This window comes from Nilaparvata lugens, chromosome 4 (assembly GCF_014356525.2).
Source record: "Nilaparvata lugens isolate BPH chromosome 4, ASM1435652v1, whole genome shotgun sequence".
In the NCBI taxonomy this organism is placed as follows: Eukaryota; Metazoa; Arthropoda; class Insecta; order Hemiptera; family Delphacidae; genus Nilaparvata; species Nilaparvata lugens.
The window spans coordinates 32253653-32266938 of NC_052507.1; the positions used below are offsets into that span (position 1 = coordinate 32253653).

The 13286-nt window shown below is 35.6% G+C and overlaps 1 protein-coding gene across 2 annotated transcripts in view; it reads right to left on the bottom strand.

The window, feature by feature from the left end:
• Positions 1-13286, bottom strand: part of LOC111047969 (protein FAM193A) — a 60403-nt gene that overhangs the window by 4477 nt on the left and 42640 nt on the right. For both annotated transcript variants that reach the window (XM_039427340.1, XM_039427341.1), the window contains exons 19-21: positions 11711-12294; positions 10293-10416; positions 7343-7687 (exon numbers count right to left, since the gene is read on the bottom strand). In XM_039427340.1, coding sequence (XP_039283274.1) covers positions 7343-7687; positions 10293-10416; positions 11711-12294 — 1053 coding nt within the window. The remainder of the gene's footprint in view (positions 1-7342; positions 7688-10292; positions 10417-11710; positions 12295-13286) is intronic.

The following is a 13286-nucleotide window of genomic DNA, read 5'->3' on the forward strand; positions in this document are numbered from 1 at the left end:
TCAACAATGTAAGAAAGAACCCTCATGATAATGCCAAATAAAATGATAATAACTAAAACCCAGAACCACAGGGCATGTTGACCCAGTTAGAAAGTTTTTCCGTGTGAATTAAAATTAATATTATATGAATAATTACTAATACACATGCAATGGGATGTCATCAATAATCCGACTATGCAATTATAGTTTGAATAAAATAAGTTAAAAACTTGGCCCTGAATCCGAAAAAATGACAGCGTTGCCAATTTGTGTAAAATTACGACTTTCTTGGATTTCTAATTTAAACATAGAATTATATGTAGAATATCACCCCCGATATTCCAGTAGAGCTAAAAAAGTTTCAAGGTTGAAATAAAATTCAATTTAATTCAATTCAAACTCAGAATTATAATATGTCGTAATAAATGAGAATTTTATTTAAAAATAAAGGAGAGAATGTTTCCTTTCTATTGCTGTCTAGGTAATTTTTATCCGACCTATAGTTATTTTTCAGTTAATGATTATTTTCGTCAATGTCGAGACATTTCGAGCAGAAAATATGAAATTTTCGACATGATTGAAACCTTTTTGTTTCAAAAGATAAGTAGGTGGCGAAAGCGAGAAAGTAGTCAGAAGATCCTATTTTGGTCTTTAAGGGATTTTAAAATTGGGAGAGCGTCTGCATTGTGTACTAAATTGTTTGCTAAAGGCTGGTAATTTACAATACATTTGACGGAAATATCTCAACTGCAAGCAGATGATTCAATGAGAAAGGCTGCCATGCAACACTGCTTGGATTATTCCAGGAAAGGTTGTTATATTTACTGTTGATAATAATGTGGCTTGCAGTCGCTGAAATTTTCAAGTGTTCTGTCTCATGTTATTGTTGTCCCAGCTATTGATAGCAAAATGGTGGAAGACAATTCAGCCGCTCTCCTTGACTTTGAAACTCTTAAGAGGCGAAAATACGGGTTTCTGACTACTTTTTACAATAACTAGAAAAATAATTACAATTATTTCTGAGAAGCTTAGTCGCTTCCACCACCCACGTATCTTTTGAAACAAAAAAGTTACTAGCTTGTAAATTTTTTTATGATTTCTGTTCGAAATGTCTCGACATTGATAAAAATAATCATTAGTTGAAAAATAACTATAGGTTGAATTATCTAGACATCAGTAGAAAGGAAAGATTCTCTCCGTTATCTATATAATAAGAGAGAGTAGGGTTGTGTTTGTTCGTTTGTTCGCATCAAATCATGTCAACTTGTGGATTGCATACCGGAAAAACGGGAATGATTTAGATCTCCAAATTTTGCACATATATTCTAAAAATATCAATCTCATGCACCTGGAAGCCCAAATTTCAATTTTCCTTCTAGATTTTTCATAATTTATGTTCAAATTTCATTATGGGAGATGGGACATGACATTTTTTATACAGCCAGCATAGCTTACATTGTTGTAAAATGTGTTTGTTTATAAGTGAGGAACTTATAGCGTTAGTAAAAGACATCTTATATTGAACGCAGCCGTGGTCTAGCGGTAGAGTGCTCGGCTTCGGCGCGAGTGTTCTCGGATCGATTCCCGAATTTTCCACTTTTTTTTGTTTTTTTCCCTCGAAACATATATAAAAATACTTTTTTGAAGGAAGTTGTTTTCATTACGTTTGAACTTGAATTTCATCGAATAATATATTACAGAGTGGGTGAAAAATCCGAGAACGGCTTAATATCTCATACTCAAAGGTAATTTGATGGTGAGTGTGATAGGGGATCCCACTAAAATTGAAAATACTACTTCACTATGACTTAAAAAATCTGGTCCGCCATCTTGGATCCGCCATTTTGAATCCAACTTTGTTTTTTAAATAGGAAGGTGGTCATCCGATACATGGTTTCAATATGAAATTTCAAGGCAATTTCAAACCCTTTGGAAGATTTTTTTTTTAAATTCCGTATTGAAATCATGTATTGCATGACCACCTTTATTTAAAAAAAACAAAGTTTCATTCAATATAATATGGCAGACCAGATTTAGAAGTCATAGTAAAGTAGTAGAGACTTGCTGAAAATAGAGAAAAATATAAAGTAGAGCTCTCAAATCGGATTGAAAATTTGCAAAATGCTGAAGATATGCAAAATAATGTTGATTTTATTTGGAGTGAATTGAAAGAAGTTATTATGGGTGCTGCTGAGGAGGTATGTGGCCAGAAAGTAGTAGGAAGGTTTAAGAGAAGAACTAGATGGTGGTCAGAAGAAGTCAAGATGAAAGTTAGAGAGAAGAAGAAAGCATACAAGAAATTTATAGGCTCTAAGAGACAGGAGGATTACAGAATCTACGTTGAAAAACGGAATGTTGCCAAGAGAACTGTCAAATTAGCAAAAATCGAATCCTGGGAAAATTTTGGCAGAGATCTACAAAATTTGCATGGACGGGAAAATGGGCGAGCTTTCTGGAGAACGGTGAAACAGCTGAGAGGAAAATTTGGAAAGCAGACTAGATCAATAGTGGATGAAAATGGAAGGTTGGTGTCACAGTTGGAGGAAGTGATGGAGAGATGGAGAAGGTACTACGAAAATAAGTTCCAAAGAAATGAGAATGAAACAGGGTTTGACCAAGATGAGCATCAGCAAATGATGGATGAATTGATAGATGGCATAACCAATGAGATCACTACAAATGAAGTGGAAGAATCAATAAAAAGGCTGAGGACAGGAAGGGCTGCGGGAGAGGATGGGATTGTGCCAGAGCTAATAAAATGGGGAGGAGATCTCTTGATAGAGAAGATGACAAGTTTGATCAACTTGATATGGCATCAAGAAAGAGTTCCCAGTCAATGGACCAAGAATATTATCATCCCTATCCACAAGAAGGGCCCCACCACAGACTGTGAAAATTATAGAGCGGTTTGCCTCTCTCAAGTGAGCATGAAAGTATACACGGGTATTCTGGAGAAACGTTTGCGCAAAGTTGTAGAGCAAGAGATGGAGGAGGAACAGGCAGCGTTTAGGCCGGGTAGACAGGCCCAGGAGCATGTGTCATCGCTGAGGAATATATGCTCAAAATTTTTAGAGAGGGGAAAGCCTGTCTATTTAGCTTTCTTAGACCTGAAGGCTGCTTTTGACTCAGTTCCACGACAGGTGATATGGGAAGCCTTAAAATGAAAGAGAGTACCTGAAAAGCTGATCAAGGCCATCATTAGTGTCAATGTAGGAATGAGAGCGAAAGTGCGAATATGTGGAGGAATGTCCCATGAATTTGGTATGGAGATGGGGGTAAAACAGGGTGACAGTCTGAGTCCCCTACTCTTCATATTAGTGATGGATGAGATCCATAAGGTGTGCAAGAGAAGGACCCAGAATATGATGGTAGGGTATTGGAACATGCGACCGATTGGGGCAAGAGCTCTCCTATATGCGGACGATATAGTGCTGATTGCTGATACTCAGCAGAAACTCCAACAATCAGTGACAGAATGGGCTGAGGAGCTGAAACGAAGAGGAATGATTATGAATGTGAGTAAAAGTAAGGTGATGGTGGTTTCAAGAGGAGGGAGAGAGAATATTCAAATTATGGTGAGTGAAAAATCCGAGAACGGCTTAATATCTCATACTCAAAGGTAATTTGATGGTGAGTGTGATAGGGGATCCCACTAAAATTGAAAATACTACTTCACTATGACTTAAAAAATCTGGTCCGCCATCTTGGATCCGCCATTTTGAATCCAACTTTGTTTTTTAAATAGGAAGGTGGTCATCCGATACATGGTTTCAATATGGAATTTCAAGGCAATTTCAAACCCTTTGGAAGATTTTTTTTAAATTCCGTATTGAAATCATGTATTGCATGACCACCTTTATTTAAAAAAACAAAGTTTCATTCAATATAATATGGCAGACCAGATTTAGAAGTCATAGTAAAGTAGTATTTTCAATTTTAGTAGGAACCCCAATCACACCCACCATCTAATTACCTTTGAGTATGAGATATTAAACAGTTCTCAAACTTTTCACTCACTCTGTATGTAAAATTTTTCAACCAGTGTAAATGAATGGACATGGGTTTCATGCTGTTTTATTGTAATTCATAAGAAAAGCATTATCACAATAAAATTAGTACCGTAATAATTTATATTCTTCAGTTATAATGTACTATTTAGACACAAATTAGGAGTGAAACGAATTTGTAGGTATTTTGTTTGGAATTGGGGAAGCAAAAAAGGCTGCCTGATTAAAATTGAGGAGGATCTAATCGATTCTAGAATTGATGTATTGAAAAAATCAATATGATTGAGTTTTCAAGTATTATGTCTTCTTCAGTTATCTATACTACAATAAAGGAAAGAACTGGCTTATACACATATGGAATAGGAAAATAATTATGTTTGACGCATCATCACGTCTGAACTACTCAACTGACTAACTTGAAATTTTGCATATAGATTCTTAATCAACCGAGGATAGTTAGAGACCTATTTTCAATTCTTCAAAATTTCATTACGTCAAGTTTTCAATTTGTCATGCTTCCAGTTGTATAGAAACAGCTGAACATTTCTTTTAAAAGGGCGATTAGATGATAAGTATGATTGGGGATCCTATTCGAATAAAATAACTGATTTTCTGTCGCATCAAAATTCTGGTCCGCCATCTTGGAACCGCCATTTTAAATTCAACTTCATTTTTTTAAATTGGGAAGAAAGTCATATGATACATGATTTCGATACAGAATTTCAAGAGGAAATGAATGGTGAAAACCGCACATTGATTTCTCAAAACTTATTGTCATTCAAAGATACTGACTGATAGATCATCCATCTATACTATAATAATGGAAAGAACTTACACGTAGTACACGTAGCGGGATAAGAAAATTATGTTTGACGCCTTTTTAAATTGGTTAAATTTTCAAATTGCAAGTTAATCATCACGTCTGAACTAATTGACTTGAAATTTTGCATAAAGATTCTTTATCGAGGATGGTTAAGGCCTATTTTCAATTTTCCAATATTTTATCACGTCAAGTTTTCAGTGTGTAAAGTTTAAAGACCCTTGCGAAGCACGGGTTACCTGCTAGTTTTTAAATAAAATTCTCACTTATTACGACATAATTATTCTGAGAGAAGTGATATTCAAAAGAAGTACAAATTTTCGGGATGTTTACAATTTCATCAAAAAATTAAATTTCATTTCAACCCTGAAACCTTTTTAGCACTTATCGGGGATGATATTCTACATACAATTCTGTGGTTAAATTGGAAATTCAAATTGGCAACACTGTTATTTCTATGGATGAAGGGTCAAGACTAAACTTATTTTATACAGACAATATCACGCCCTCGCCACTCGCCACCCATCTCAGTAGTCCATCATGCCAATGCAAGGTGCATGAAACGTGTCAAAGTCAGGTTCATGCTTCAACTGAAGGAGCTATGACTACGTTCTAATGATCAGAACAAATTTCTAAGAAAGGTAGAATAGATATAAAGAAATTGAACAGAAAATCCTGAAATTGTAATTTTTGCCTATAATGAAGTAAAATATTACTTATACTATTTTTAATTAGATGTTGTGGAATTGTGTGAAAGTAAAGACTCAAAATTTAATTCACACTCTGAAATGTTATCAAAATTCGGCGGAGAAATGGCTCAAGGTTCGCCTCTTTTTCTCTCCCAATCATTCAATTATATAATTATGATTGAACAAATTAAGAATGAAGAAAAATTTCTTTTATTGAGAATAAATTTCCATGTCCAGTTGATAACTGACTTTTTAGCAAAGTGGAGCATGAAAACTCTATGCTACAATTTCGCATAGATTATTTTCAGTCATCCTTTAAAAATAAATTTTTCATTCTCTTAGGAAAACTGAACTGTAGAGATTTTTCTAATTGTAATTATCAATATTCAAATATTGTGTACGGTAGAGTTCGACTAAGCCATTTTACGTGAATTTGCTTGAAACTTACTTGTCGTAAGTGATACTTGAGAAGCACTGAGAGCTACAGCACCGTTTCCATCTCTGGTCATCGGTTTTTAATAAGAGTCCATTTTCAGACCAAAAATAGCAGTTGAATTTGTGGGCTCGTGATTAAGGTCAATGACAAAACTGAATATGAAATAATAACGAGTAGGAGAAGTATAAAATCATGTACTTGGGACCTCTCATAATCTGTCCAACTTATGTATTTTAATGTCACGCAAAATATGTGCAAGAAACCTAAATAAGTCAACTAATCGTTATGCAACAACAAAAACGGCCAACCAAACAAAACTGACAAGCCAAATACAAGTACATTAGCTACCTTGAAGCAGGCAGTTGTATGCCAAGTCTGTTCCATTAGCAAAGGTACAATTATTATAATCAAGCCAGAAACACAATACAGCCACCTCAATTGAAATTATTGCTACTAATAATAATAAAATTGTGTAACGAACAAGTTTAGTTCGCTTCAACAACATTTCTCAATTCACAAAATTGCGTCCCATCCGATCCAGTAATCTGAACGGCGAAGCACAGAGTTATCAGAACATTGCCAGAGCGTCCTAGAACTGTGGGGCGTGAATACCACGTTAGATTGTTGAAACTCTCTAGGAGTTGTGGTCATAACGGAGCTCATCAAATCTGCCTAAGACAATAACCGCCAACTTACTTTTGTGTAATTTCCATAAAAATGGATGACAAAGTCCAAGCACTAAGCCTCTTCAGCTTAAACTATGAGTATAGTTTAAATTTTATTGGAACTACATAAAACATAATTTAATACAATGTTTTAATATTAAGTGTGTGTGTGTGTGTGTGTGTGTGTGTGTGTATTTTTCAAATTTAAATTTTCTTCAGACTTTGGAGTTTTTTCTTCTAATTTTCATTGATAATTGATTGAATATTTTATTTCATATATAATCCATCTGAATTTAGAACGTATGGTTTGTATGGATATGTTTGGACTAAAAATTGTGAGTGAGAGACTAACTTTATTTCGGACCGAGTCTTTTTATCTTAATTCGGGAAAGAAATAGTTCAAGGTTCGCCTAAAGCTACGTACAGACTTGAGCGTCACGAACACGCGCATTTCACTTTTCATCAGCTGATTATATCTGTGTACAGATATAAATCTTATATCAGTATACAGATATAATCAGGTAATGAAAAGTGGAATGCGCGTGTTCGTGGCGCTCGAGTCTGTACGTAGCTTAATATTACTCCACCAATGTTAATTACATTTTAGAGCTACATATACAAATAAAACAGTACAAATCATGATATTTCGATTGTGACAGTAACGCGCGCTCTACTACTCGACCATGAGAGGTGAAAAATAGCAATAATTTCAATTGAGTGAAGTGACAACTCGTAGTGGCACTCACCGACTAGGTTCCATTCATCGGGCCTGCCTTGTCCGTTGGCTCCCTTCTTCTTCTTTTTCTTCTTCTTGCCGTCAGGCGATTGGTCGTGGTCGTTGTCGAGAACAGAGTGGTGCAGGACAGAGGGGTTGCGAATGGTGACCATGGAGCCGTTCAGCTTGATGATGGCCGCTTGTGGCACCACGGACGCTTGCGGCATCACTTTACCGTTCTGCGGCTGCGGCGGCTTCATGCCGCCATTCATGGTCAGCGTCACTGTGTTGCCTCCGCCAACCGCACCGTTCACGCCTTTCTTGGTCTTGTTCTTCTTTTTCTTTCCGTTGCCGTTTGAGCTGTCGTCGCTGTAGCCTACGCAATCAAGTACAACTTCCATTATAAATACAATCAGAATATACAGTGATATCTAAATAAACTACTAGTGATAATATTATTTATTTATTCGCTCACTAAATAATAGCAATAAATGAATTATAGAAAGTATACTGTATATACTGGCCAAAGTTCTTCAGCCAAAAATGTACTGTAACACAGCTCACGGCGCCAGTTGCTTTGTTCAAGTTTTCCGTCTATTATTCATTACTCTATGCTGTAAATACTCTATACAAAGCTTTAATGTTTGTCAAGAAGCTGCGAAATAGGGCGATCAATGATTTTTCTTCTTTTTTATTCAACTTGTTTTCAGGACGAATTGAACCTGCAATTTCAAGCTGGCTGACCTGTGTTGTGGCACAAATTCAATGAAATTTGGTTCATTGCAATGTTCACATTAACGTATACAGAAGTTACTGGTTAAAATGACTGTAAGACTATTATTGAGGGTGTTCATTTGTTAATTAGGATGATGATGATAATATATGCAATTTATTGATGACAATAGATTCATGATAAAAACATCTAAACAATAGTAGGTTCGAGGTTGACGATACATGTTATCATGTGATAGAAAAATAGTTAGCTCCTCAAGATTTTCCACCTTAGATATAATCTGAATGCTATTAAAACTTAAGGCTGTGCAACAGGCTAAAAAACTTTTTACTGGTAATATTATTCAACTTTTTTCGATTTGTATACTATCAAGCTGTTAAAATAGAAAAGTTTTCTCAGGAAATTTTTTTCCGATAATTATTTTTGAGATATGAGCGTCTAAATTTTTGGGACAGATCATTTCAAATTCGGTAAGAGATACATGTAAGATACGGTAAGAGATACATGTAAGATACGGTAAGAGATTCATGAAATCTAGAGAATAAATTCTTCATGGTATTGTTGGTAGAATAAAACAAAAATTTCCTGAAATATCAATTTTTGAGAAAGTTATTTAATTAACAAAGAATAACTTTTTATAGTCTTAAGCCACTTCAAACATCTCCCATAATCCAGCATCTCCAACTTCATTACTACAACAAGTAGTCAACCGATTCCACTATTATATTATTACATGAGAGATGGGATCTCAACATTTCATATTCCATTTCTCCAGGTGAAACTTTGTGATATACCGGGTGATTACAAATGAAATAGACAACTTCAATAGCCTGTACAAAATTAAACTGGTGTATTTCAACATAGTAAGTGATATAGGTTTGTAGGGAATTTCTTAAAGTTTATGTTGGTAGAACTGTTGCTGGCTATTGTTGGCTGCTCCGTGTTACAACAGCCAGTTTAGTTTAGCAATATGGCCGCTACTCAAGTGGAGAAAGCTTATTGTGTTCTTGAATTAGCCAAAACAAACTCTGTTACTGTTGTGCAGCGTCATTTCAGAACAAAATACGGTAAACCACCACCAACAAGGTAATCAATTTATGACTGGTATGAACGTTTTGAAAGCAGTGGATGTGTGTGTAAGAAGAAGAGTACTGGAAGACCTTCTGTTACAGAAGAAAAAATTGATAGTGTTCGTGATGTTTTTGTACGAAGTCCAGGAAAATCGACTAGATCAGCGAGTTTAGAATTGCAAATTCCTCAACCTACTGTGTGGAAAATTCTGCGGAAACGTTTGAAAATGACACCTTATAAATTGCAGTTAGTACAAATTTTGAATGACAATGATAAAGTTGTACGTAAAAATTTTTGTCAAGAGATGCAACATTGTCTTGAAAATGACGACACATTGTTTAATCGCCTAATTTTCAGTGATGAATGCACTTTTCACATTAGTGGAAACGTTAACAGACATAATGTACGAGTATGGGGAACAGAAAACCCAAGAGAGACTGTACAGCAAATACGCGATTCTCCTAAAGTGAACGTGTTTTGCGCTTTATCTTGTGAGAAGGTTTACGGGCCATTCTTCTTCCAAGAACCATCAGTAACCGGAAGAATTTATCTGGACATGTTAACCGAATGGTTAATGCCTCAACTCCATGAAGATAGTTGTAACTTCATTTTTGTACAAGATGGAGCTCCGCCTCACTGGTACTCAGACGTCAGAGGGTATCTGGTACATATATAGGGTATCTGGATAAACATCTTCCTAGACGATGGATCGGCCGTGCAAGTGAGGAAAACGTTGTGTTTCAGCCGTGGCCACCTCGTAGTCCGGACCTAACGCCCTGCGACTTTTTCTTGTGGGGCTATGTAAAAGACAGAGTTTTCGTACCACCGCTTCCTGTTGATATCGATGATCTTAAACAACGAATCACAAATGCTCTTGCTACAGTTAACCGTGAGATGCTTAGTCGTGTGTGGTCAGAATTTGACTACCGTGTTGATATCTGTCGTGTTGCAAATGGTGCACACATTGAACATCTGTAAATTTTCAATAAAAACTTCAAGAATTCTTCTATGTAATCATGTAAGTAATGATCTAAACTTTTAAATAATAAATTCTCTACAAGCTATTCAAACTGTCTATTTCATTTGTAATCACCCGGTATATTTATATAGCATAATTATTCGATATTTTGGTATTTTTTTAGTTAATATAAGTTATGTAGTAGATATCAACACTAACCATTATGGGCAGTTGAGGTGAATTCCTTGAGTTTTCCCGTGTCAACTACGATCACATTTGATGGGGCGGGTTTTGGGGGCGGGGGAGGAGTGGCAATCGAAGGCGGTGGCGACTGTTGCTTCACCTGAAATTTGCAATAAACAAAACAAGTTAATCAAACTATTCATCAAGTAGGTTTCCAGCATCGATTTCAACCGTGAAACGGTTTCTTTTCATAGCTTAGTCGCGATTTCACTCCTCAACAATCTTCTCACAATAAGAGCAAAAATCCTAAGAACGATTTATTTTGAATTTGTAATAATTATTTCTTCAATATCAAACACAATTAGGAATTCAAAAGTGTACAGCTTTAAAACTGGGAACTTTTGACGATTCCCAAGGCAATTGGCTATGGTAAAGAATAAACTATACTAAAATTGAATCCCGCGAAATGGGGTAAGTGCAAAAATTGTAGTACGTATCTCAAGGGTACGTATCTCTAACTTGCATTTTAGTAAATGTATACTTAAACTTGAATCAATAACAGAATTGATGTTCAGCGCATGAAACTTAAAATAACTTATGCATTTTTATTGACATCACATTATTTTTTTTCAATTCCCCCCTCAATTTTTATATAGTAGTTTATATTTTTCTCAGAATTGATAAGTATACTGAATTATTAATTATTTCTAGTATTCGCTATAACGTTTCTTGTATCATAGTTATTTTTAAAAATTACTATTAGTTTTCTATTGTTTACTTAGTTACCTACTTTTTCCTTCTATGTTATCTTATATTTTTATTTTGAATATTTTTTAAAATTAGTTTGCAAATTAATAATTACATGATATTACATGCACAAAAGCACTGTTGTTTCTTAAGCAGATTAACACAATAATTGGAAAAATCTTGGGGCCTGCGCTCAGGATATAACTCTGCATTCAAGTAATTAAAGTAGTACATTCTATTTTGTTTGGTACAATCGAATGTATTACATGTAAGCCTATTATTTGTTTCGGAGGAAAAAATGTTTGACTAGTTGAAACCACCATCAAAAGGAAAAATAACATTGATTTTTATGGGAGTGTACACACATTGGTAGAATCAGATGTGTGAACATCCTCATGACAGTCAATGGAATCATTTTTCTGTCCTATAGAAGCATTCGTTTAGTTTTAATGGGACAATGGTAGTGTTCATGATAAGAGCAATTATTTTTTATTATCATTAGAAATTTGTATTTTGATTGTATTGTTTTTGTGTATTCTGTGTTAAATTGTATAAAACTATTGATTGATTGCAAAAGTTAGGAACCGCATTCTTACTCTGGCCTACAGATGATAAATTCATTGTGAATCAAGGTTTCATAGGGAAGAAGAAGCTATGGGAGTAATTCATGAATTACACATAGTAATGGTAGAATGAGTGGTAATTACGTGGAGATTGCGAGTGTGTTGCACGGTGGCCGGGTCAACCTTGGTGATGGTGATTCCAGGCGGCAGGTTCAGGTTATCGAAGCTGAAGTTGTGCATGGATGAGGGGGGCCGTGACGACAGCCGGTTGATGGCATTGTTGATCTGGATGGCAGTGGGACTCGTCAGCTGGGGAGGGGCAGCCGTCGCTACATTCTGCTGCTGCTGTTGCTGCTGGTGCTGTTGTTGCTGCTGCTGCTGCTGCTGTTGTTGTTGCTGCATCTGCTGCTGTTGCTGCTGCTGACTCAATACTTTACGGTTGTTATTGCTACTATTATCCTTATTACAATTAGCATTATAACTACTCGCATGGCCGTTCATTTGGTTGTGGTTGTTGACATCTTTTTTCGAATTCTTACTATTCGCTGCGTTATTATTACTATTCTTTTTATTCTGGTTATTTTGGACTGTATTTTTATTGGATGTAGTGTTGTTGTTATTATTCTGTGCATTGTTCTTATTCTTATTCGACTGGACTGGCTGGATTGAAACCGACTGATTCTGTTGTTTTGCTTTTGAGCTTTTTGCGTCCTTTTGCACCTGACACACTGGAAAAGTCAAAAGTCAAGAATTAGAAATTCATAAAACTAATAAATATGGATTCATGAGAATATAATATATTTCATTTTTCATTATACTGCAGTTTCTATTCAGCTATTACAAAAGTCTGTCTTGCTACAATACTAAATAACTCTTACAAGTCGCTTTTTATAATGGCTAGACCAGACTTTTTATATTCGTATTTGACAGTCGTTATAAGATAAATTTGAAATCTTATCAGCATGAATAAGTTTTGTTTTAGCTTTAGTGCATCCAATTTTTTTAGAGTAGCAGTCTTTCATCAGGAATCATAAAATAGGTCCAGGAAATTAAGTCTAGGAGGTTCATATCCTTTTCAATTTGATAGACTAGTACCCTTTTTTAAGACACAACTAGTTTAGGATTCTATTCTATTGGCAACAGTGGCGGCTCTTCAGGGGCAGCAAGTACAGCCGGGCGTACCAAGTTTTTAAAAATAAAAATATCAATCCAATTATCTATTTGAAGAAGGAAAATAGTGCAAAATTATTTCAAATATTGGTTTACTTAATAAAGCATCCTTATATTTATTTGTGATCTTAGAATGTAGTGTAAATACAGTGGAAAAATATCATACAATATTGCTGGTACATTACTGCTTGCTAGCAACACTGCGAATGCATTTTGGTGGCACTGTTCAAAAGATGACTATGGTATTGCAGCCAGGTACAGCCCAATGTCAAATCCGACTAGCTGGCAGCACCTATGGCTTGGTTGCCATGACAACGGCTTGCTCGCTTCATAGCTTCAGTGTGACTAGAAATGATGACTCATAGCCCAGGTACTGCCCGCTTATCGTAGGTTGCCTCTTGGCTGCCCTGGGTCTATCCTCATTATTATAGGTATTCGCTTAGTTCGGACATCTTAGTACACTTTGAGGACGTTCTCTTTTCATAACTGTCCTATTTCCTCCTGTTGAGGTTATGTTAGATTGTTAGTGGCGACACGCATGGTGACTGAT